This window comes from Rhinoderma darwinii, chromosome 7 (assembly GCF_050947455.1).
Source record: "Rhinoderma darwinii isolate aRhiDar2 chromosome 7, aRhiDar2.hap1, whole genome shotgun sequence".
NCBI classification, from domain to species: Eukaryota; Metazoa; Chordata; class Amphibia; order Anura; family Rhinodermatidae; genus Rhinoderma; species Rhinoderma darwinii.
The window spans coordinates 51,988,428-52,015,913 of NC_134693.1; the positions used below are offsets into that span (position 1 = coordinate 51,988,428).

At 39.6% G+C, this 27,486-nt stretch overlaps 1 protein-coding gene across 1 annotated transcript; it reads right to left on the reverse strand.

Annotated features, from left to right (window-relative positions):
* Positions 1–266: 266 nt before the first annotated feature.
* On the reverse strand, positions 267–26,073 carry LOC142657873 (pancreatic alpha-amylase-like). The gene is made up of 10 exons (XM_075833365.1): positions 25,883–26,073; positions 24,203–24,349; positions 6,503–6,700; positions 6,107–6,337; positions 4,265–4,398; positions 4,070–4,186; positions 3,865–3,964; positions 1,349–1,470; positions 1,029–1,154; positions 267–500 (listed from the first exon to the last, which is right to left on the reverse strand). The coding sequence occupies exons 1-10, from the start codon at positions 26,048–26,050 to the stop codon at positions 311–313; spliced, it is 1,533 nt and encodes a 510-aa protein (XP_075689480.1). The 5' UTR covers positions 26,051–26,073; the 3' UTR covers positions 267–310.
* Positions 26,074–27,486: the final 1,413 nt, after the last annotated feature.

Sequence of the window (27,486 nt, forward strand, 5' to 3'; positions counted from 1 at the left end):
GTACATGAGGTTTTCTGGGAAATAGCATTGATAGGGCTGTGGAGCTCTCTGGTGTGCTGTGACCCCCATCACTATTACTTCGCAAACAAAGAGTAACCAGACTTGGATTCTTCTCCATTCTACAGCAATATTAGCATTTTGCATTTATTGTAACGACAGTGGTAGGGATAATAGAAAACAGAAATTGGATGTTGTTCATCAGCAAAGTGACCATTACCAACATTGTTTTTCTTTCTTTCAACATTTCACTCCACAAAAACAGCTGCTACAAATTATACACATTTTTATTGGTATTAGACATAGTACAGTATTAAAGTTTGGCATTGATATGGATGGCAATAAATGGGTCTTCAGCTGAACTGTTAATTTTGACATTTGCTGTGCCAGTGCTGCTCACAGCGATCTGAATGCCAGTACAATAGGTGGCCTCCTTCTGCCCAGAAATGATATCGCAATAAGTACCAGCAGGAAGTCCAGTGTTCAAGGTGACATCCATGTCCCTGAAAGATTGACATTGAGTTAACTTTTGCGAAAGATCACTCATACAGATAAATTGGGGAAGATTTTTTAAATCGCTTAGTAAGATCCATGCATTTACGAGCCAGCAATAATGGGGCAAACTTCTCAAGATGATCCAAGTGGCAATATAAATTAGTGCAACTCACTTAACATGTTAGACACATTTCTCTTCTTTACGCCACCCAATAGCAGGCGTATATTGACACTAATATTTGGCATTAAGAAACTGTACACTAATAATTTTAGCACAGTGTAGGACTCCCCGTAGCCAAGCCGTTTTTGGGACCATTAAATACTGCCAAAGTAGGTGAAAAATGGATCTAAAAAAACATAATAAGATTGGCACACACAATGTACTCCATTTTCTAATGTATTTTGCTTAGTTCTCCTTCAATGTAATATACATGCAGTTTTTGCTATGGATTTTAAGCTACTCTGCAGAGGAGGAAATGTAACATAGACATAGTATGCACCAAATAATTTGGAAGCTGTTAACAAATTTCACTCACCTGTCATCATTGTTAAATGCAATAAAACCGGTACTTCCACGTCCAAAAGCGACCTGATTTTCTCCATTATCCCACCAATTAGTGAGAGCTTGACCATTAGCAACATTACGAAAGAGGACCATATTCCTACAAAATAATTTAAGAAACAAACAAATTATGAGAATAATATATTCTCTTTGATATTAGCTCTTGTTCACAAATCCATGGCCATCATGCACGGATATAAAGAAATATCCATTAACATTTTATTAAAACAATGTATTGATTATTTGACATTTCTGGCTCCATTAATCTCACTGTCTGTTAACTGTATAGCTTACTTTATCTGTCTCCATCTGTGCTCACAAACCCAGCCATTGCCACAAGTGGTGTTTTCATTGATAGAGACTGCTTTAGTGGACCCATTAAAGTGGCTTGGTGGTCCGATCCAGTTATTTGTATCCTGCAATTACAAGATGCAGCGATTAATTCTTAAAACAGCTACTTAAAAACTAAAATCATATTGCATGATCTAAACCTCAAGGAAATTCTGACCATGCAGCATGACAAATGCTTTGAAATTTCTTTTCCTATACAATGGAATAGGTAAAGTTTAAATACAGCACTAAGTGCAAAGCATTTTGGTCTGGAATATCTTAACCATTAAATAAGCGTTTGGGGATTTTCAAATTGTCCCAATAACGATAAACAGATCCTGATTCCATCTTTTTATGACCTTTAGGCCGAATTCAGATGACCGTAGTATACGGTACGTCCGCGTGACAGCAGCTGTTAAAACAACGGCCGTCACATGGACGCATGTATTTCAACAGCGCCGTTCACACGGCCGTTGTTTCAAAGGATCGTCTGAAGGGTTCGTTAAAAATTGAACTTGTCCTATGTTCTTCCATTTTCATGGATACCTCGATAGATTCAAGGCTATGGGGATCCGTGAAGATGGGACCCGCACGGGTGCAAGTCGGACGTGAAAAATCTGGCCTTAAGAACACGTCTCTCACTATGGATGGGGCTTCACCATGTTGGCCAGCAATTGTTTGCCCTTGGTCACGTGATGTAAAACAGATCTGGTTGAAGCATCACATAATTACTAAGGTGAAAGAAAAGGCATATGCCCATCAAGTACAACTATTGAAGGGAGAAGATGAGAATGAAGGGAGGAAGAAGGGTAAATCTTTATTATTTTTTTCCCCACTATTCATCTACAGGAAGGCAAAAACTCCATAAAGCATGAGCCAAATCTATCTTAAAAGGGAAAAAAAAATCCTTACCCATTCAAAAAATAATTCTATATATGTACATACGCGTTTATGTTATTTATTTATTTTTATTTTTTTAAATGCTGGAATTTTGTTGTGTAAAAAAAGCACATTCATGCATTTTATTTTTTTTTAACATTTTGAGCCTGTAAGATGCTGGTATAAGCAAAGAAGGCAATATGCAATAAGGCATTTAGTATCAATATGCAAATATTAGAGCACAAAAGGACAGCAGAAAAAGTATAGAAAGTATAGTGTGTTTATTTTAGCAGACATATACCCAGGGGTCTAGTTTATATGTACTAAATGCCACAACCCACAAATTGTAGTAGAGTCCCCATTCTGTGACAAACCACATGCTTTTGTTGACCAATTCAAAGCTAATTACATCCGACTTACTCTCCCTACTACTTCCTTTCTAGAGAATTGCACAGAATCACACTTCACATTTAAAGTGGGTATTTACCACCCTGAGGCATTTTTCCAGACCTCACCTACCCCCTCTGTTACCCCTAACTAAGCCTACTTTGTGTTCAGACTCCTCCTACAGTATGTGTTTTGTTCTTTTAATCTTTACCCCTTTAGTTTTTATCAGGCAGAGAGTAAATTGGGTGGTTCAGCACAGCTTGCCACATGACTTTCCATATTCATATAAGAAAATACAGTTCCACGCACCCCTTGCGCAGTGCCAACTGACAATATGCCACTGACTTATTTTTCATATAATATCAAGTCAGTGAACATGCTCTGTCGTTACATAAAAACATTCTCTGACTGTGAGAACAAGAAGGGAAAGGTGAACATGACCACAGTGGGCCAGACTTTATACTCTGGTATATGATGCCCAGTCCTGCCATCACCTAAGTAAACTAATAAGGGTACAGTATACAGAGGGAGCGGCCGCAAGAACTGCAAAATTGCCGCAAAATGCTGCTATTTCACAAAAAGAGAACAGCATAACCGCTTGAATGCTACTACTTAAAATGCTGCGATTTCATACAAAAATAATGCAGCATGACAGCTTCTTTACATACACAGGAACTCTACCTCGCAGGCTCGCCCTGTACATTCAGGATAGAGCATGTGCCCATGCTCGGTATTGTAACGCTGCCTTGCTGCCATTGAATGCCTGTAACAAATATGCGTATGCTCTTCCTGTAAGAATTAGAACTACAGCAGGACTTAACCATTGGCTATTATGCTCAAACTATTGTAGGATTTGGGGTTCTTGGGGAAATGCATATTTTAAACGATGCCATTTTGATAAAATATGTAAATTATATATTATTTTTTAAAGTTTTAGATATGAAAACATGATTTTAATTGCGGTAATACCCCTTTAAATTACAAGATCCACATATTATTACAGTTCCTTAATATATGCATATGCTTACACATTTTCCATGCTTTGTGAGTTTTCCCTTTTTTTTTTTGCTTAATATGGGAGGAAAATAAAGCACATGCTGAGATTCTTTTTAGACCCAAAAAATGCAAATAGATTAAAGCACAATTGATACATAAGAGAAAAGAATAAAGGATGAATATAGCGTCAGTAGTTGCTGGAAAAATTTGTATCCTACCTTTCCATCTACAAAGTTCCTAGTCCAGCTAAAACTTGACATAACACGGGTAAATCCATAAGGATGTGCCAGCATGAAACCCACTGCCATTTTGTACATGCTGCAAAGGTTATTAATATCAATGCCAATCAGTTGAAAAAAAAGTGGTACATCTTTTAAAGTCTTAATTCTATTATTACTATCTATTAAATATGCCAATCCTTACCGCGAGTCAAAGAAGGTGAGGATAGAGTCTCCAGCATGGCCTCTTTGGTTATCGTGGTTGTCAACAAAAACTAAGGCTCTATCGGCAGGCATGAAACCCCATCCTTCTCCCCAATTTCTGGATGGTAAAACAGTGGTAAGTGCAGTTTCAAGCTGTACATGGAGAGTGCCTATCACTACTCCCTTTTAAACTTACTTCAGATATGCCATCTTTTCTCCGTTCCACTTACGAATTACTGTTCCAAGTTTGGCTCCATATTTGAATTCTGTTACTCGTCCAATGCCAAAGTACTCTGTGACTGAAATTCCTACTCCACCTAGATCAATCACCTATTAGAAACCAATCAATGTTATTGAAACGAAACACAACTTTAGTCAAAGTACGATTACAATCGCCGCATAAGAAGAACTTTAAAGTACTGAACCCCATGAGACAACTTTTTAACCTCAATCTCTTGATCTTTGAATCTATTTAAGTGCAGTTTTATAAGATTACTTTTATATGGGAATATTTTCTAGTACTCTCAAACTATCTTTACTTTTTTATTTGGCAACTGCTAATTGGGGTAGTAAATGAAAACAAAACATTATGAATAAAGGCAGAGTCAGGATTCTCTGTATGAACATGTAGCTGAACGTAACAGGATTGATATCTCAATGGATGAGGAACAGAGCTGCTAACAGACAAACAATTTCTAGAACGTCTAACACCATGAGGATATAGAGGCAGATAAACAACTACTGGTTCCAGGAACTTTATACATTATGTACCACAGGCATGGCCTAACACATGCCTGTCAGTTTTACACTGACAGGCAATAATATACTGCAATACAGACGTATTGCAGTGTATTATAAAGTCAATCAAATTATTGCATAGTGAAGTTAAAAAAAGTTGAATACAGTTAATAATAAATAAAAATCCCAAGTAAAAAAAAAAATGTTTCCCCTTACAAAAAGCTTTATGAAAAAGCCCCAAAAAAGTTAAACATGTTTGGTATCGCCGCGTCCGTAACGACCGCAACTATAAAACTAGTACATTATTTAACCCACACAGCGAACACCGTAAAAAATAAAATTAAAAAACAATGCCAGAATTGCTGTTTTCTGTTCACCCTGCCTTAAAAAAAATTGATAAATAGAGATCAAAAAATACATGTACCCCAAAATAAGAACTACAAGTTGCCTTGCAGAAAAAAAAGGCCTAATACAGCTACATCAGCGGAAAAATAAAAATGTTAATAAAAATGAATCAATAAATTATATGTACCCCAAAATGATGCTATTAAAAAATAAAACTTGTCCCGCAAAAAAACAAGTCCTTACACAGCTATGTCGACGCAAAAATAAAACAGTTATAGCTCTTTGAATGCGATGATGGAAAAACGTAAAAATTAGTTTGGTCATTAAGGCCTAAAATAGGCTGGTCACTAAGGGGTTAAATGTTGTGACACTAGATACAAAACTAAGAGCCATTAAGCTAGTTATGTTGACAGTTTTGCTGGGTCTGTTTAACGTCTGCCATTTGCCAAGGATTTCTTTGTACTTCGTTTATAGATTTAAAGTTTTACCACTATATATTTTTATGTCATATGAATCAGACCCCCAGTCATATTCATAGCACTGCAGATTATCGTGCGCCATTATTTTTTTTAGTACCATTTGACCCATGGTCCACATTTGTTTTGTAATTACAACAATTTTAAGATAAATCATCATCATCCCAACATTAATGTGTAATCAAAATCACAAAAAGATGTCTAAAATATTCTTATAATGTTGATTGGGGTCAATAAAAAATTGTAATTATTATACGCCTCTTCAATCAAGACCATAAAGCGCAGTAAGAACAATATCTCCGGTTAGGTGATGTTTTTACCGTGCTTTAATATATATAGGTGTCTTGAGTGGGGGCCTTATTTAAAACGTACACCCCATAATACAGTTATGTTACTTAAGTTTGTGTGGTACCCAACTTGTATTTAGCATTCAAATACTACTTCATTTGACAGTTTTGTTTACGAGAACATTTTTTTACCTCCTGGAAAACAAAAGGACGGGATCCATTGGGGAACCACTCAGTGTTAAGGTTGTTTAGTCTACTCATAATGACTTGGATATCCCCAGGCCACATGTGCTTCGAAGCATCCAGTCTAAAGCCAGCCACACCAATATCAATGAGCTTGTTCAAAAAGTCTGCAATCTTCCCACGGACATATTCCTTTTCTAATGCCAAATCCAGAAGGCTCAGTAGACGGCAATCTCTCACCTGTGTAGAATTTGGGGCAAGAGAGAGGAGTAATAGTTAACTGTCTACAAAAGTCAAAAAGTCTGTAAGTTAAAAGCATTGCAATGACAATAGTAAGATTCCATTTTTGTTTTGTCTGAAAAAGTTACGTTTTAGTTTAGTGGTTCTAGTTTTCCAGTATTATACCTGGTTTACATCTCTATAGTCCTCGATGTTACCACTGCCAGTGTTACACTTATTATCATTAAAGTCTTGACGCAGGTATGGCACTGTAGGGAAGCTTCTCTCATTCGCATCGTATGGACTGCCGCATGTGGAAGAAGTGCGTTTATCAACTCCTGATCCACACATGTGGTTAATGATAGCATCTACATAAATATAAACCTGCAAAATATCAAGAAAAATAGTTATTTTCACAAATTTGGTGTAACATTTCATTTAGGAAAGTCTAATATTGTGCTAAAAACCATCTCACGTAGTGGTCCTCAGATTAGTTTTAGTAAGTAGTCAAATCCTGTATAACTGCTAATCACTGAAAGTCGTCCTACTTTATAATAATTAGTAGAAGAGACTCTACTAGTTTGGAGCCGCCTGTCTGGATCCCGGCACCCCCTGCAAAACTGCTGATTTTGCCAGAAGAAAGCGAAGCCAGTCAGACATTTCTCTTACAGCGGCTGTTGTAGTATTATATCAAGACCATTGATCTGAATGGCTGGTCATGTAATACATGGACAGTTTAAGTTCGCGGGAGCTGCTCTTACAGAGCATATAGAATTTTTGGCTTAGGGAAGGTGTCGTCTTCACGAGACAATCTCTTTAAAGTGTAGGAGAGTCAAGGTGAAGCTATGCTGGTATATTAGGAAACTACACAATTTCAAATATATATCGGTTATCAGAATTAATTTGTTTATGAGTAAGAATGATTGGTCAATAGTGCAGGGCTGCCATGTGAAAACATCAGAAAAATACAGACTACCGTCAAAAACAGCCTGTATTTGCCAATTGTGCAACAAATACTTAATTCCTGCTGACAGGCTGAAGAACACCATAAGGAATTTAAATTGTCTACCTTTGCAACCATTTTTATTGCATCTAAAATAAAAAAAATAAAAAAATATTATAATGGTTTTTATTGACAGTTGCTATGCAGACATATGTATCTTCATGGTTAGACTACACGGTGTAGTCTGATCCTGGAACTATTGGGATGCAGATCTGTATTGGACCTGTAAGCCCAAAGCAGTAGGATATTTTAAAGATTTCCAAAGATGCTTCATTTACCATTTTAGATGCATTGGATTAAATGTATACAGATCTTTTAATAACTGTGTGAACATGGGATACGTCATGTATAATGTTTCTGGGCCTAAAGATACAAAGTGGTCAATGTAGCAGAAGTCTCCATTCGAAAACTCATATTCCAAATTTTAAACATTTCATGTGCTTATTTAAACCAGCAAAATTTGTAGATAGCAGGAAATGTTCAGTCAGTTTTTTCACTTTTATGCAAATAAATATTTTCTGCTAGACAATGGTCTAATATGCATAGTCATTCAGAGATTACAACACAAATGGAAGATGTTACTTTAGCATTTAATTGTTTGTGCATTCTTAAAAAACACGATTCCAGATTTAAAAACGGATTCATATTTTTATTTATATTATTTGTAAACCATTTAAGGAAAATTGGTGCCAAGATTAAAGGTGTTTTCCATTTTTTGTACATAAGGCTTAATCATTAATTGTAGAATGAGCAGTTCTGTTCTTCATGTAATTGAAGAGGTAATACATTTGTAATAACTAGTAATCAAATGGTTAATTTCTTGAGTAAGGACAATAAGCGCATGGATTTATGGCCCATTCACACCGGCCAGTGATCGGGCGAACGAGCATTCCTAAGAAGGCTCGTCCCCGAGTATCGCCCTGTGTAAAGAGGACAGCGATCAGTCAACGAATTACCAAATTCTCACGATCTGGGGGTATGTGAACCCACTAGGCCACTACGCCATAGCGGGGAGGCAGCTGCCCCAGTCACGGTCTATGCAAAGTCTCTACAAGAGGATTGTACAAAAGAGATAGTCCAGACGGTGGCAGAGGCTCTGGTACGGATGGGGCTAGATATGGTGGATGATACCATGTGACAACAGACGTGGTGTATACCAGAAGGCGTGGCAGGTTGCATCGGACGTGGCGGATGATACCAGGGATGGCGGATGACACCAGATGTGGTGTATAACAGCAAGCGGGAAAGCACGACTCCAACACTAGACAGGCTCAGGAACAAAACACAGGGATACAGGATACAGGTAGCAGGGAACGGGAACACTGGGAGCAGGATAACACTAAGGGACCGTTTGAAATACGAACCTGGGAAAACTACAACAACGCTCATGCAAGGAGTGGAATTGCAGAGCCCTTTTTATAGTCCAGGTTGATGAGGAATAGATTAGGGAATCTTTAACAGGTGCACGCACCCTAACATTGAGAGCAGAGCCGAATGGCAGCGAGTGCCGGCATCTCAAAAGGAGGGAGACGCTGGCAGGATGCCAGCGGTCTGTGGTCACGGCCGTCACAAGGCAAGGAAAGGTGGTGGTCCGCGACCACAGCCGTGACACATATGCTTGTTCGTCAGCTACTTTTTATCTTTTATGCTGTGATCATATCTTTTATCTATTAATGATCGTTCACCCCATACAGTTCACATTGGCCCATGTAAAGGGCCTTTAAACTAGCATGATCAACCTGTAGTTATCCACGATGGGCACTCGTTATGGGCACATATCTGCCCATGTAAAAACAGCTTTAGCCAGAGTGGCCAGGAATTTTCATTGAACTTCTAGATCAGCTGAACCATGGTTTATTTCCGTGACCAAAGCTTGGGGCTTGTAACTTGGAGAAGATATAGGGTCACATTCAACACCTAAGCCTGGTTTCAGCCAACTTCAAAAGGGGGGCAAATGTACAGCGGAATCATAGAGAATTAAATTAAAGGACAATTTAATAATCATGGTAATTTCTCCCCTATCACCTCACTGCCCATTCACAAACACCTAATTTACCTAAGGAACTCATACCAAGAACTATTGGTATGAAAATTATACTTACTGGTAATTGGATTTCCCTGTAACTTCCATGACAGCACCATCAGCAGGGATTCCCGCTGAGGGTGTCCTCCAAGATAGGGAAACATATAACAAAGAAGCCCTTAGAGTACTTTCGGACACTCTCTATTATGAAACTCTACAAGCAGATCCTTCAATAGATTTTGCTAATGAATTCAACCAACTAACAGAGAAAGCCCACGGGTGAAGGTCTAGTAAATAAAAAAGAAAAACATTTACTCAAAGTACTTAAAGAGGCTCTGTCACCACATTATAAGTGCCCTATCTTGTACATAATGTGATCGGCACTGTAATGTAGATTACTGCAGTGGTTTTTATTTAGAAAAACTATCTATTTTCACCGTTATGACCTATTTTAGCTTTATGACTTTCTTAATAGACAACTGGGCGTGTTTTTAATTTTGACCAAGTGGGCATTGTGGAGAGAAGTGTATGACGCTGACCAATCAGCGTCATACACTTCTCCCCATTCATTTACTCTGCACATAGTGATCCTGCGTTGTTCACTATGTGCAGTCACATACACACACACTAACGTTACTGAAGTGTCTTGACAGTAAATAGACATCGCGTCCAACCGGCACGGGATGTCAATTCACAATCCCGACACTTCAGTAACGTTTGTGTGGGAGTTACAGCACAGCAAGCGTAATCTCACGAGATCTCGCTGTAAATGACAGCACAGCTGTAAAGGATTTGCCAGACACAGCTTCTGAGTCGACGCCCGTGGGTAATCAGTCTGCACCTGCTCCTAAGTCTGAGAGAGTGACACGATCTTCCACCAGTCAGGCTGGGAGGCTGAGGAGTGGGAGAGCCTATCACAGCCTGGCCAGACGGAGCTAGCTCCCGCCCTCTGTCTATTTATACCTGCATTTCCTGCTCCTCCTTTGCCTGTGATTCTGTCTGCATCCTGGCTCTGCTGCTGCTGCTTGAACATTTTGTCCTCTGCTTCATTTTGTCCCTGGCTTTACTGACAATTCTCCTGCTCTGAGTTTGGTACCTCGTACACTCCTGGTTTGACTCGGCTCGTTCACTACTCTCGTTGCTCACGGTGCTGCCGTGGGCAACTGCCCCATTTCCCTAACTTCTGTGTACCCTTGTCTGTTTGTCTGTCGTGCACTTATCGAGAGTAGGGACCGTCGCCCTGTTGTACGCCATCGCCTAGGACGGGCCGTTGCATGTAGGCAGGGACTGAGTGGCGGATAGATTAGGGCTCACCTGTCTGTCTCCCTACCTCGGCATTACAACAGCGTGATCTCGATGTGCTGTGTGAGTAAGTCACACACAAACATTACCGAAGTGTAGGGATTGTGAATAGACATCCCATCCTGGTTGGACGCGATGTCTATTTACTGTCAAGACACTTCAGTAACGTTAATGTGTGTGTATGTGACTGCACATAGTGAACAACGCAGGATCACTATGTGCAGAGTAAATGAATGGAGAGAAGTGTATGACGCTGATTGGTCAGCGTCATACACTTCTCTCAACAACGCCCACTTGGTCAATAGTAAAAACACGCCCAGTTGTCTATTAAGAAAGTCATTGGTGAAAATAGATCGTTTTTCTAAATAAAAAACACTGCTGTAATCTACATTGCAGCCCCAATCACATTTTGTACAAGATAGGGCACTTATAATGTGGTGACAGAGCCTCTTTAACCCAGAAACCCTATTATTTTATTACCTTCCAAAAGTACATAAGGATTTAAATAACCCCCCTGGCTACTCTATAATATTAGGCATAGGTACACTCATCAGCAAACTATCTACTTTTCTAAATCTAGACCTTCTGATTTCACCTAAAATCTGGTGACCCAAATTCCCTCTTACCCCAAGGGCTCAACAATTTTAATTAGAGATTTAAAAAAACAGAACTGGCATGAGGACATTGTCCTAATGACCCTGGGTGTCACATCACTATACTCTAACATCGAACACTACCTCGAAAATGATAAAACATTACACAGCGATTTAAGCAACTTTCTGATACAGAGTTTGGATTTTTTTCTAAAGAAAAATATTTTCAAGTATGAGGGGAAGCTATACCACTAGATTAGGGGTACAGCGATGGGTACTCCAGTTGCCCCAAGTTATGCAAATCTATTTATGGGGAGATTCATTGAGACCGCCACAAATATACATAAAAATCTTTGTCGTCGATATATTGACAATCTGTTCTTTTTGTGGTCCGGGCCCATAGCAAAAGCGATCGACTTCACAAAAATTCTAAGCAAAAATGAGTGGGGACTACAATTCACACCAACTCTATCAAAACAACCATAGTTTTGTTGGACTTAGAAATTGGTCATATCAATAATTCATTTACAACCAAATCTCACTTAAAAAAAAGTGGATACTAAGAGTTTTTTACATTTCCAGAGGGCTCACTACAAAAAAAAGGACCCTGAACATACCATACAGCCAGTACAGGCAATTAAGAAAAAATTGCTCATCTACCACTGTATATGAAGATCATTCCAAGATCCTCAATCAAAGATTCGCACAGAAAGGATACCCTAAAAACATAACCAAGTATGCATTCGACAGTACTGGCTCTCTCCCAAGAACAATGCCTTAAAGAAAAAATAAAATAATAGTTCAGAGCGAAGAACATATAAAGGTAAAAAAGCACTATGCGAGCAACTTATTACTACCTTCAACTCTGGTAACATACTTATCAGAAACACATTTAATAAACACTTGGAAATACTTTTGAACGATCCCATTTTAAATAAACTGATTCAAAAGAAACTTAAGATTATTTTCAGTAGAGAAAAACAATCAAAAATCTGATAGAACCAAGCAGATTAGGAACGAAACAACCACAAAAAAAGGTCCTTTTACACCGACTAATTTTGGCTGTAAAAATGAGCGCCGATCAATAAGGCAGCTCATTGATCGGCGCTCCTTTGCTCCTTCCACAAGGAGCTATGATCAGTAATGTATGAGCACAAGTGATCGTTACGACAATCGCTCGTCCCATGCATTCCCATCATGTTGGCAGCACATCTCCCTGCTTACACACAGAGATTTGCTGCCGACAATGATAATATTTTGTGTAGCATAAACGATACGATCAGCCAATGAACGAGCGTTGGCTCATACATCGACTGATCATTGCCCTGTTTACACAGGGCAATGATCGGGAATGAGCGTGCATATGAACGCTCATTTGCCTCATCATTGGCCCATGTAAAAGTGCCTGATTCCAATAGTAGTAGGGATCTATAAATGTGGAAAAAAGAATTGTCTATGTTGTACTAGTATAAGCTTGGGCAAAAAAAAACAGTAAGATCGAACATTACAAAAGAGGAGTTCTTTCTTGAACTGCAGCTCAGATTTTGTAGTATACTTAATAGTGTGTGAATGGGGTATTCAACAGCCACATATTTAATGCAAAAACTGGATACCTCAAACACATCTTATCACGACATCTGTTACAACACCACAACAAATATTAAAATATCACCCATAGAGCAAGTCACACTACATACATAAAACTGGACTGCCACCCTGAATAAATGAAAATCATATTGGATCTTCAAGTTCCAAAAAACAAACCCAGGATAGTTTGAACGAAAACATAGAAACCATCTAAAAAACTGAGTTATAATTCTGACACATTAGAACAAAACATAAAAAAATAAAAAATTAAAGAGAGCATTCTCATATAAAAAAAAACATCCTCTTTGATATCCGACCAATATCATCCAGTACTCTCCACCAGTAGTCATATACGGAAGCTAGAAGAATAGAATATAACATAATATCATCAAAACCTTATACTTAGATAGATAAAGCAATATCCAAAAATAGTAGAATGATCCAGACACCAAACACCTCCAGTAGGTTTGTTCTCCAGGAGCTAAAAACGATCGAACAGATGTCCAAATATCAATAGAAAGAAACCTTCAGCACAGCGCAAGGGAGCTTAACCCTTCCTGGCCCCCATAGCAATATCAGCAAACTCACAACTAGGTTACAAGGAACGCCGGCCAGTGATAAGCCAATTAGCTCCTGGTCACCACCAATCAAGCAAAGCTACCAGTTCCCTCAAGATAGGGACGCGGAGGGAAAAAATCTACGATATTGTACCAAAATCAAAACAACAGCAAAACATATAAGCTAGTCTATATAAGGAAAGGCATTATTATTGTTATCATTAGTGATTGCTTATATATTCATGATTATATACTAATATATTCGTTATCACTTGCTCTGAGCAGGAAAATTTGACGCTTCTTAGCCGCCTTAGCAATACCCTGGTCATTTTAGCAGAGGATCCCATTTCCTAGCAACAGGAACGCTATAAATGTGAATGAATAAAACCCAAGGAGCAGTATACCACTTAATCCAGCTATATAATGATAAGAGTTTATAATTTTACACACTTAATTTAATGTTTGTAATATACACAATGTTCCGTTTAATTTTTTTACATAATCTTCTGGTTCTAGATGTATTTTATATAATGATTGTTTTCTATGTATGAGTTTTAACAAAACAGGAACACTTGCATAAGCCTTATCCCCGTCCCCGGTTTTAACTCACACCCTCCCTCTATGTCCCCAGTGTCATAAATTATGTCTGTAGTATATAAGCAAAGGACTTGAGATGATTTTTATATTCCTGATGAAGACCTTGGTGCAAAGTTGAAACGCGTTGTAATCCTAAATAGAAAATAAAGAACCTTTTTAAACAAAGTTTATTTTCCATGAATTACAAAGTTTTTTCTACCTATCCTAAAAAAACAACAACCACTAGATCATTGTGAACATAGGAGTGCCCAAAAAGTGTCCTTTTTTTTTTGTTTATGTTGCGGGCTGGAGGAACAGGAAGCAATTAGAAAGCAGTTTAAATACCCCCTCCTCCTAACTTTCCCAGTTAATACCATAGTGCTTGATATATGTAAGTCAAAACAAAGAAACGTGTATTAAATAATGTAGATATTATTACCATACAACAGAAAAAAGGAGGGAAAAAACCTTGTGCTGTAAAATCCGTTTACTGGTAAGTAATCATCATTTTTCCCCTACACCTCCACCAGGAGGATTAACATAGATTTTAGAGTGGGACAATGGCCTGAAAGAGTGCACAACAAAAATGTAAGTCCTGGTTGAACATTATGCCCAGTTTATAGTGGTGATAGAAAGAGTTTGCACTTGACCGCATCTAAAGAACAATTATTTGTCCTGCTTATTTTTTTGGGATGCACAGAAAGAAGGAAGAGACATTTTTTGTTGGCAGTAAAACCTGGACACCACTTTAGGAACGAGGTTTCAAGATGATTCTATCTTCCAAGATTTTAAGGTAAGAATGACAGGACGAGAAGGTCTGAATTTTGCGAACCCTGCCGATTGCTAGAAGGAAGGCAGCCATTAGGGTCAGGAACTTTAGAGGTTCGAAAGGAATTTTTGTAGGGGTATCCAAAACTCAGTTCAGGTCCTAAGGAGGAACTCTTGAGAATTTTGGAACCGTCATACGAGAAGTTGCCCTAAATAAGCTTTTTATCCATGGGTGATAAGACAATCTTTCATCCAGGAAGACACTGAGGGCAGTCACATGAACTTTTAGGGTACTCATTTTTAATCCAAGGTCTAGCTCTGACTGCAAAAACACAAGAATGCCTTTGACTTTTAAAATGTTCCATCCAATATCTAGGCTGATAGATTAATCCAGGGAGGTTCCTAGGAAATCTGGAGCAGTAACGAGAAGCAGGACCTTGACTTCTGAGGAGCAATGAGGATTAAATTTCCTTCTTTTGCTTGGGCCTTTTCCAGTACTTTTGGAATGAGAGGAAATGCATGAAAAAGAGTGTTTCCCAATGGACGGAATAGTGCATTGATCTGCTATTGGTAGTTCTCTGAGACATGTCAAAGAATTTTTTCACTTTTCTGTTTTCTCTTGTGGCAAACAAGTCCATTACTGGCCACCCCCATCTGTTTGTAAGGAACACTTGATGGTTCAGGCACCACTCTCCCGGAAACAAAGTCTTTTTGTTCAGATAATCTGCTACCTGATTCAATGATCTCCAGAAGTTAATTGCTGTAAGAGATAAAATCTTCTGTTCTGCCCAGCAAAAGATCTGAGCTGTAAGCTGGCAAAGATGTTTGCTTTGGATGCCACCCTGTTTAAGTATGCTACAGTTGTAGGTCATCTCGGACGATGCTACATCTTTTCCACTTAACCCTGACTTCAAGGCTCTTCGAGTTTTCCAAACCGCTGTTAACTCTTTCATGTTTGAAGATGCCTGACTCAGCGAAAGAGGCCAGGATTCCTGAATGATACTTTGACTTGCATCGGTTGCTATGGGCACTGAGACTATCTTATTTCCTTAAGAAAATTCTACTCTTTTTACCACCAAGTGATTTCTTTACTTTCAGAGGAAGATGTCAGATCTCAGCATGATAGAAAAAAATTCTAGATTAGCTTGTGCCCATCTGACTGCCGGAATACATGACGTGAGAAGACCTAAGACCGACATGATCTCTCTTAATCGAAACAGATGTTTGATAGAAGGAAAACACTGTTTGAACCAAGCATTCTGATGTGGAAGAAAAGATGACTGAAATCTCAAGTACAGAAGGATACTCAGGAAGATCTTTATTTTCCTATTAGGAGATCCGATTAATCCAAATTTATAATCCTGTCCAGAGTTGTTACAAGAGGCTGGGTGAAGTCCAGATGAGAAGACAGCTTTTGTTCTGTTCCCGCTGCAATAAGCAAGTCTTCCAGATATGGAATAATTAGAATTCCTTGCTGGTGAAGTTGACCTGTAACCTCTGGCATTATTTTTGTAAATATTCTTGGAGCAGAGGAGATTTTCAATGGCAGTGCCTGGTATTGGAAGTTATGGGTTATCCCCTTCAATGTCACAGCAAACCTAATATATCTTTGAGAGTCTTGATGTATTGGCACATGGAAGTATGTCTCCTGGATATTGATGCCATGTAGCATTTGGCTTTCAGAAGATTTATCGTTGAGGAAATGGTCTCCATCTTAAACTTTTTGTAAATGATATATTCAACATTTTAGATTTATTTTAACTCTGATTCTCCCACTGGGCTTGGAGCTAAAAGGTGCGGATAGAATAGAAGCCTCTTTTTTTTAGATGATCTTGAACCGGGATTATAGCAGCTTTTTGCAGTTGAGACTGAACTTTGATCTCTAAGGCTTCTTGACTATGAAAAGGTAACAGTGGAGGAGTGGTGACAAGTTTCTCTAGGATATGTCCCAAGCTACTGTATCTGGTAGCCTTGAGAAATTATTTATATAATCCAAAATGAAGTTATTTTTGAGGAAAGAGTTTCAGGTGCCATCGAAATCTCTTCTGGAGTCATTGGGCTGATCTAGATGCAGCCTCTCCACTGTTATGATTGAAAATAAAAAATTGGTTGTTTCTGGTTTTGCCATTTAGGATTGTTTTCTCAGGGAATGGCATGAAATCTGTATTTTGAACCAGCATCCCAAGACCAAGAGCGCAGCCACATAGCTCTTTTGGCAGAATTTGATAGGGCAGCTGCTCTGGCAACGAGGCTAACTATTTCAGCCTCAGCTCAGCACAGCTTTTATACAGACAGGGAGAGAGGCCAGAATTTTCTCTCTAGGAGATCAGGATTTTAAGAGATCTTCCATATCCTGCAGCCATATTCTTAATGATCTTGCCATATATGTTTCAGCAATACCCAACTTGAATGCCATTGTACTAGCCTTCCAGGTGCGCTTGAGTATACCCTCTGCTTTTTTGTCCATCGAGTGTTTCAATAGACCCATGTTTTCAAATGGAACAGTAGAAAACTTAGAAATTGTAGCTACTAGAGTGTCTTTCCTTGGCACTTTGTTAATTTTTACGAAATCTTCTTCTGCAAACGGAAACTTTGAAGCTTCTTTACAAATTCGTTTTTTATTATTCTTATTAATTGGAAACACTTTCTTTAATCCAGACCCTAGAACATTTGATCCTGTATTGATTTAGGTTCCTTAGCCTACTCAATCTTCATCGTGGCTCTTATTGCTTTAAGCAGCTGTTCAGATTCTTCTGCTTAAAATAGAGGTCTTCCCCTGTTATCATATGTAGTCATCCATCTCAATCTCTCCTTCTTCCTAAGGTACTTCAGAATCAGAGGAGTTTTATGGAAGGTATCTGGAAGTGGAAGGTAGTGGCGTGGAAGAATGATGTTTCTGGGATAGGGCAGTCCAGCTCTTTATCTTTGTAGCAAATAAAAAGATTCTTCATTAATCACTCAGTACATATCTGGCAACATTTCCTTTTATATTAAGGAGCCAGGCCTTTCTTGCAGATGCCACATTGCTTTCTTGCAGATCGTGGCTTTTGAATTGCTTCTTTACCTCTCTTAAAAAAATATCCACGCTAAAAAGCAGCTTAATATAAAAGAAAAAGAAAAAAAACATTGTTGTAAAAAAAAAAAAAAAGCTTTAAATAGGTCAGCGGACTCTGCACATGAGGCCATCTTTCGAACTCATAACAAAAGGCAGACACCACAAAATTCAATGTAGTGGAAATGCTCTAAACAACTACTAAGCCTCATTTAAAAAGATTATCTTGGCACCAAAATTAGTGTGTGTTAAAGAGGCTCTGTCACCAGATTTTGCAACCCCTATCTGCTATTGCAGCAGATAGGCGCTGCAATGTAGATTACAGTAACGTTTTTATTTTTTAAAAACGAGCATTTTTGGCCAAGTTATGACCATTTTTGTATTTATGCAAATGAGGCTTGCAAAAGTACAACTGGGCGTGTTGAAAAGTAAAAGTACAACTGGGCGTGTATTATGTGCGTACATCGGGGCGTGTTTACTACTTTTACTAGCTGGGCGTTCTGACGAGAAGTATCATCCACTTCTCTTCAGAACGCCCAGCTTCTGGCAGTGCAGACACACAGCGTGTTCTCGAGAGATCACGCTGTGACGTCACTCACAGGTCCTGCATCGTGTCAGACGAGCGAGGACACATCGGCACCAGAGGCTACAGTTGATTTTGCAGCAGCATCAGCGTTTGCAGGTAAGTAGCTACATCGACTGAGTGACGATGCGCCTATCTGCTGCAATAGATGATAGGGGTTGCAAAATCTGGTGACAGAGCCTCTTTAATAAAAGGGCCGGAGCTCCACATGCGAGGATCCAGCCTAGATTTTCTTCCCTAACAAACCCCCAAGACTTTGCATGGTGGAAAACAAAGAGGGAAAAAGAGAGAGGAAAAGAGGGAAAGCGAGAGAGGGAGAGAAAGTGAGTGAGAGAGAAAGGGATAGAGAGAAGGAAAGAGAGTGAGAGAAAGAGAAATAGAAAAAGGGAGATAGAGAAAGTGAGAGAGCGAAAAAGAGAGAGAAAATGAGAGAGAAAAAAATCTGTCTCTCTCTCTCTGTCTCTCTCACCCTCTCTCTCTCTCTCTCTCTCTCTGTCTCTCTCTCCTTGCTCCCTCAATGAGCTGATAGTCCATGATGGAGGAAGCAGTAAATTCAGAGTAAGGGCTCATTCAGAAGAGAGTGATTCACATTCGAGTATGGTGCATGGAAACAACGTACAGAACACGGCCCCATTGATTTTAATGGGGCTATTCACACATGCGTGAGTTTTCATGTAGCGAGTGTCCATTGCGTGAAACTCACTGCATGTCCTATATTGGTGCGTTATCATGCACCTAGTCACCCATCCGTGTGCTGTCCGTGCTTCACGCATCAATTGCATTGAAAAAAAAAAGAAGTGCTTGAAAGTGCGTGAAAAACACATGCACATGCAAAGCACACTGATGCAAAAAAGCATTGCGCACGTACAGATAAACGCACGTTTTTTACATGCGTAAATCTGTAACGCTCGTGTGAATGTAGCCTAAGTGAACAGTTAGGATGGGCGTGCATGATAAGTAGAGAAAAAGGCATTTTCTTCAAAGGATTTATTACAAAATTTCTTGTATTTGCTTATACTATTGGTTTATACAAAGTTTGTTCAAAGTACAGAGTCTATTTAAAACTTTAAACAGTAATAAGTTCAGTCCTTGTATGCTTTAAAGAGTCCACAGGCTTTTCCTAGAATGCGATAACCCTGTGACAGTGTTTGGGTATGTTCACACGCTTAACAAAATATGGCTAAGGTTTTTACGGTCATTTTTGGAGCTGTTTTTCTATTGAGTCAATGAAAAATGGCCCCAAAAACGGCTCAAGAAGGGACATGCACTTCTTTTTACAGGGCGGCTTTTTACACGCCGTTTTAAGAAAATTAGCCATTAAAAATGCCACATCGGAACACAATGGCATATTTCCCATTGAAATCAATGGGAAGATGTTTGTAGGTGTTCTGCTTCCGATTTTTCAGCCATTTTTCGGGACGTTTACGGCTCGAAAAATGGCTGAAATTAGCCCATGTGAACATACCCTTAGTGTTAGGAACCTATTGGCAGGGCCGGTTTTAGACAAAGCGTGGCCCAGGGCAAAGTTAGAAGTGGGGCCCCAAATGCTGAATTTGGGCCTGTTCACATCTCCGTCAGGGGTTCCATTGATAGCTTCCATCATATCTTTCCGTCGGGGGAACCCATGAACGCAAACCAAACAGAAACCATAGCTTCCGTTTGAATTACCATTGATTTCAATAGTAATGTTTCCGTTGAAAATGGTTTCCGTTTGTCTCCGTTCGATAAGGTTTCTGTTTTTTTGGCGGAAACAATAGCGCAGTCGTCTGAATAATACCCCCATACTGTTACCAAATAATGCCAGCAAAACATAACCACAAAGTGACAGAATAATACCACCATACTGTTACTGAATAAAAAAAACACTATACAAAGACCATTATTACCACCATATAGTGACCAAATAGTGGTAGATGGCAGTTATACACAGGAGTTCTGCAGACTATATAAGTGATTACAGCACATTTATATCTAGTGACTCACAGGTGATGTTTTCTCTGATTAGAGTCGTTCACTTTCCCTTTTTTCCTTTATCCAGCCCAGACCACTGTGACGACTTATTCCAGCCACGACTCGTCTCTGCAGAGTTTGACACACAGACATGTTGGTTTCTCGCTTTTCAAGCTCCCACCCCACCAATACCCCATCCTCTAAACAAACTCGTAATCCATAATGTCCCAGATGTTAATACTGATCCCTCAGTACTCGACACAATAAAAGTGCCCCATCAGTAACCGTGCCCCCTTTGTGCCCTCACAGCAGTAATGCCCCCTTTGCTACACAGCGTCCCCCGTTTGTATATAGTGCTACACAGCATCCCCCTTCTATATAGTGCTACACAGCGTCCCCCCTGTATATAGTGCTGCACAGCATCCCCCCTTGTATATAGTGCTAAACAGCATACCCCTCTTGTATATAGTGCTACACAGCGTCCCCCTTTGTATATAGTGCTATACAGTGCCACCCTCCCTTGTATATAGTGTCATACAGCCCTTCGCCCCTTGTATATAGTGCTACACAGTGTCGCACCCCCCTTGTATATAGTGCTACACAGCACCCCTCCCTATATATTGCCCCTCAAAAAAAAAGTTGTACTTACCTTGCCCCGATCCCGCGACGGAAGGAGCGATGCACTACCTCCGGGCGGGACGCATGCGCAAACCAGCGTGATCCAGAGACATCATCACTCCGGCCTGCGCAGGGAGTCTTCCCAGTGCCTTATAGGCTGCAGGCCTATTGTGGCCTGCAGCCTATAATATTCATTTGTACCTGCGTCCTGAGGAAGCAAATACAAGTGAAAATGTGGCTGTCGCTAACACTAACGACGCCACCAGGCATGAACGGGCTCCGCAGCAGCTGTGGGCAGGGGGTACCTAAGAGGATGGGGGCCCTGGGCAATAGCCGAGTTTGCCGCCCCTAACGCCGGCCCTGCCTATGGGCCCAGAATTTCGTAGGTGGTGGCAGAAATTTGTGTATCTGGGGTGTGTGGACTGTCTTGGGGTATGATCTATGCTCAATTCACAACTAGAAGAGAAAGTGAGTACAAGATTGAGAGAGATTGGATAAATTAACCCCTTACAGTTGCACCCACATGGCATGTTGTGAAGGTGTGTACATTACAAATTGTAATACTATACATCTGTTTGTAATTGTTGCTATCAGTTACATACAGAATTCTTCTTTCATTACACTTTGTCCTTCAATTCCTCACCATTTCAAGATATTTGTTTGCCTATAGTAAATGAGAATATTTTTAACATCCAGAGTCTGAAAATCCATACAAATTTAAAACATTTAACTAAGGGCCTCTTCACATCACAGTCGCTTTCCGCTGAGGGGTTCCGTCGGAGGTTTCAATGGTGACGAAAACCTAGCTAATAGTTTCCGTTTGTCACAATTGTGGCAGGGTTCTGTTGTTTTGGACGGAATCAATAGCGCAATGAACTGGTATATAAGCGCTGGTATAGCACTAGCTGCTTGTCGAGACAAGCAGATATAGTCAAAAGCACAAAATAAGTACCATCGAACTTAGTAAATAGCAGTCATTATAATGAGCAATAGTGATACAGTGGTACATGACCCAGGTAGACTGTGGAGTAAGAACAAACGACCCATTTGTCCTTACAACACAGTCCTTACTTCACAGTCTACCTGGGTCATGTGGTACTTATTTTGTGCTTTTGACTATATCTGCTTGTGACGACAAGCAGTTAGTTCTATACCAGCGCTCTTAGATGCATTCCCTGAGGAAGCAGATTACCGCGAAACGCGCATTGGGGTAAATACTCGTCGTGCGGGACCATTCTATTGCTGAGTTGATTAAACTCAAAAAGATTAATATGCACTGGCACTTTCTCTGATTCCAATGACAGAAATCTTTTAGAAGGAATAAGAATATTACGTAAGAGAGTTATTCTGGGGTTATTTTTAATTTTGTGTAATTACACACAGCCATGCATACATTATATGTAATTCTATTATAGACGCAGCACATGTCTTTGACCCAGCATTTATGGTTCTTCCTGCTATTCCATGTACTGTATTAATACTAGAGTCTTTCTTGCCTTGAGATGTCACTTTTTTTTAATATTGTTTGTCTTATATGTATAAACAAATTTGCTATACTTTTATATTTATACTCCTTTCTTTTGGTATATTATAAGTATATATGGAGTTGTCCGTTAGTTAAAGGGTAACTAAACATTCAACAAACTTCTGACATGTAATAGTGACATGTCAGCAGTTTTGATTGGTGGGGGTCTAAGCACTGAGACGTATGTGTGAGCGCTCAGCCGCTTTGTTTCTGCTCGGCTTTTTCAGAAAATCAATGTATGGGCTCAATAGAAAGTCTATGAGCCCGTACTCCGATACATCGGCTTTCCGGAAAAAGCCGAACTGAAACTAAGCGACTCAGTGCTCATACTGCTCAACTTCTGCCGCTTCGTTTTAGCAATTGCGATCTCAGTGCTCTGACCCCCACCAATCAAAACTTCTGACATGTCACTTTGACTAACTATGGGCTGCAGCAGCGTTTGTGACTGTCTCTCTGCCTCTGACTCTGCTCCTGCTCCCTCCTCGTCTTGCTTTATGCAAAGTTTGTTCAAGGTGCTGTGCCTATGTAAGTCGAAAATTGCTAACAAAGCAAAAAAAATCTCTGCAATATATGAAATACTGACAGACATACTTTTGCTCAACGGAGAAACACAAGGCATCTGCTAAAATTTTAGTTGATAGATTTTGATTGAATATAATAAATGTATACTCGCCCACCCTCACCTTGTCAACATACAGTGTTTGGAATTATTATAATTCTATCTAGCTACCATAGTGTGAAATTGAATGTAAGTACTACTTGTAAGAACAGGAATGAGAGTCTTGCTGATGTTTTGAATATATCTTCAATTATGCAACATTCTGAAAAACTGCAATATAATTTGTGGACTGCGTATAAGATATGATCCAGTCTATCTGGTTGACGTATGACATCATGCAAAGCCCTTGCAATTTATTGGCGCTGTATATTGGCAATGATCTTTTTGCTAACACATGGGGTAGAGCAAATTAAAATCAGCACTATTTCAAATCAGGCCTATTGCCCACATCATAGCTGCAATAAAGCAGTGTGTATGGACGGACAGCTCCTTACATAGGACCATTAACATATATACAGTATGGCAGATATAGTTGGTTTGTTTTTTTTGGTAACTATTGATATGCGTGTAATTTTGACTACAAAAACTCTAGAGATCTTGCAGATCATTTTAAAAAGAACACTGTAAGAAGTTACATTAAATTATATTAACTTACAAAGTAGCAAAAAGCGTAGAGGGAGAGGTCCTAGCATACGAGTAGTAAGAACAGAGATTAGCAAATTCATTTTTGTTCCTTTATATAACAATTAGCTCTAAATGTTGAGTGTCATTAAAGGGTTACTACCATCTCAGATATTTATGGCATATCCACAGGATATGCCATAAATATCTGATACATGTGGATCCCAGCTCTGGGACCCGCGCCTATATCAGGAACGGGGATCATATGATCCCCATTCCGGCTGGTGAGGTGACCGTCGACTTCAGGAGGGGAATACGTGGAGAGGTGGCCACGCATGTGAGCGGCTCTCTCCATTATGCTCTATGGGAGTTACGTAAACAGCCAAGCAAGTGGCACCAGGTGACCCCCATTCTCGTTATAGGTGCAGGTCCCAGAACTGGAACCTGCATCTATCACAAGTTTATGGAAAATCTTGCAGATAAATGTCTGGATGGGAATAACTCTTTAAGCTTTAAGATAAATAGTTTACAACCATTGCATATTGTACTGGAAATCAAAAGGTATATACCCCAACATTGTTACATCTGGTCACCATGTTCCTGAATTGTTGTTCATCGCCAGATCGGGTGCAGATCTTATAGCCGATTGGTTGGTATCTCTCCCACCATGGCCTCTTGGGGTTTGTGACAATCAAATTCTCAGTAGGAGGTGAAATCTGCAGAAGAAGGTTACAGATTAACAATTTTAGGACACATTTTAATGCAATAGCTCTTCAAATAAACTATCTACAATAAGTATGGAAGGGAGGCAGGGGTATAAGACAATCAGTAGATGTGGATAGATGGATAGGTAGGTAGATAGATAGATAGATAGATAGATAGATAGATAGATAGATAGATAGATAGATAGATAGATAGATAGATAGATAGATAGATAGATAGATAGATAGATAGATAGATAGATAGATAGATAAAGATATACACACATATCTCTCTCCTTTTTGGGGTCAAGTGCTGTCTGATTTATTTACTAGCGCCTTAACGACACATGACGGATATGTCACAAGCGGATGCTTGTTTCGGCATTGTGACAGACATGTCTGTTACTTGGATCTCGTGGGCACTGACACTGTACTTACAAGATCAGGCAGGAGTACGGCTATTATAAACAGTCTAGCACCAGATAGAGCCACTGCAATCGTAATCATGCATAGGACATACATAACTTATTAGTTATATTGCACAAACTCTCAAAAAACAATGGCAAATTTCTGTTTTGTTTTCATTACACCGTTAGAAAAGAAATAAAAGCTAATCAATAAATTATATGTAACCCAAAATGGTACCAATAAAAACTACAACTCAACCTGCAATAAACAAGCTCTTATACATCGATGGAAAAATAAAAAAGTTATGGATCTCGGAATGTGGCAACACAAAAGTGACTTTTCTTTCCACAAAATAGGTTTTATTGTGCAAAAATACTAAAACATGAAAAAAAACTATGCATATTTGATATCACCACATTCGTACCGACCTGTTAAATAAAGTTAACATGTAATTTTTACCGCACGGTGAACGGCGAAAAAAACCCTGGCAGAACTGCTATGTTTTTTTAATTCCCTCCAAAAAAAATAATGACAGGTAACCCCAAAATGGTGCCATTGAAAAATACAACTAGTCCCGCAATAAAAAAAAAAAACCTCATACAGCAACATGTTCGAAAACAGGCCAAGCCGTTAATGGGTTAATTCATGAACACATGATAGGCTTAGATGCAGGGCCCCAGGAGACAGTGTTACACACGATAGGCTTAGATACAGGGCCCCTGCAGACAGTGTCACACATGATAGGCTTAGATACAGTGCCCCATCAGACAGTATCAATTCATATATTTACCCTCCTCGCTCCTGAGTTGGGTCCTCTTTACCACTGGGTGCAGCACTGGATACAGACGCCGTTCAGCGTTAGGACGTTATGTGCGCCATGCATAAAACGTCCTGACACTGAACGGTGTCAAGACCCAGTGCTGCGCTTAGAGCCAAAGAGGACTCAGAAGTGAGGAGAGTAAGTATATGGAGATGTTACTGTAGTAACAGGGGTTCATGTAGTTTACTACAGGGGCCCCAGTTAATACAGTAACGGCTAACAGACAAAGTGCGGGCGGCGGCAAGTGTGGAGCATGGGCCCTTTTTAAAGAACAGTATGCCACACACAGACAATTGAGCTTCTACAGAGAACAACCATACCTGGACACCTCCAAATCCATTTGGTCCCAAATAGCGTTCACATTCTTCAGCAATGTCCTCCCAGCGCCATTCAAATAAGTGGACAATAGATGTTCTACCACAAACCACATTGGGATTGAACTGGCCAGTGCAGACCTGGAGCAGCACCAGGAACACCAGCCCCCTCATGCTGAGCAGTCATGTGCCTCAGAATTTTGTCTGCTGCGTATTTATAGCAGCAGCAGCATATGATGTGACCTCTGCCCAGAACCGTGATGAGTAGCTGATGCCAGGCACGCTGTGCTCAATAAAAAGTGTTGTGTATATGAGCAACCATAAAAGCTTCAGTATATTATGATATGCATAAATACAGAAGAAAAACACTTGCATGGATGAAACAGATGTATGGATTGTAAGTAATAGTTCATTTTAGTATCTGTGTATATTTTTCATGATTGCTAAAGGTATATTTTTAACTCAAAAGTCAACCATGACAGCCCTAGTGCCCCCATAACATTACCAGCAACAAACCCCCATAGCAGTGACAACTGTAGTGTCAGTTTTTTATTTCCAACCAGAAAGCATTATACTAACAACACACATATAATTTGTATAAACAGTTCAAGACAGAATGTCCTATAACAAACACAGCCACGGTACCTCCATAACAGTGTTAGTCACAGTACCCTCATAACAGTGGCTTTATAAGATTAAGAGTCACGATTCTCTAAAAACAGTGACAGTCACAGTGGTTGTTTAACAATGAAAGCCACAGTGCCCCTAGAATATTGTCAGCCATAGTGCTTCATAACAGCGAAAACCACAGTCGTCCCTAAACTGTGAAAGCTACAGTGTCCCTATACCATTGTCAGTCACAGTACGTTCATTCCATTGGCAGCCACAGTACCTCAAGAATAGTGAAAGCCACACAATACCATCAAAAAGCAACAGCCAAATTAGTCACTTACAAGTGACATCTGCGATACCCCCACAACTGCAAAAGCAAACGCGGCCCATAAAAGTGTCAGTCTATGTGGCCCCATAAAAGTGACAGTCACAGTACCCCCGTCAGAAAGCCAGCAGCAGTAGCCCTAGCCATAGTACTTTAATAACAATGTCAGGATCTGCTTCATTTTCTGTATCAACCAGCCAAATCACTGCCGCTATTGCCGGCACAGTAGTGAGGACCTGCAAAGATGGAACATGAGCTACCACTATGCCACGCCTAAGCAGAAGATCATCTCCTTTCTCCCTTAATATCCCATGGCTACCAGCAGCAAGTTATCTAGCTGCCGACATACTGCATTTACATACATAAATAGTGCTGTGAAAAAGTATTTGCCCCTCAACCGATTTCTTCTATTTTTGCTAATTTGTCACATTTAAATATTTCAGATGATCCATCTAATTTTAATAAGATAAAAACAACACGAGTAAACGCAAAATGCCGCTTAACCCCTTAAGGACACGGCCAATTTTGGCCTTGAGGACAGAGCAATTTTTTTAAATTTCCCTCTTTGCATCCCGACGCTCATAACTCTTTTATTTTTTGTACGACGTGGTTGTATGAGACTTTGTTTTTTGCGGGACGAGTTGTACTTTATGTAGGTACCATTTTTTGGTAC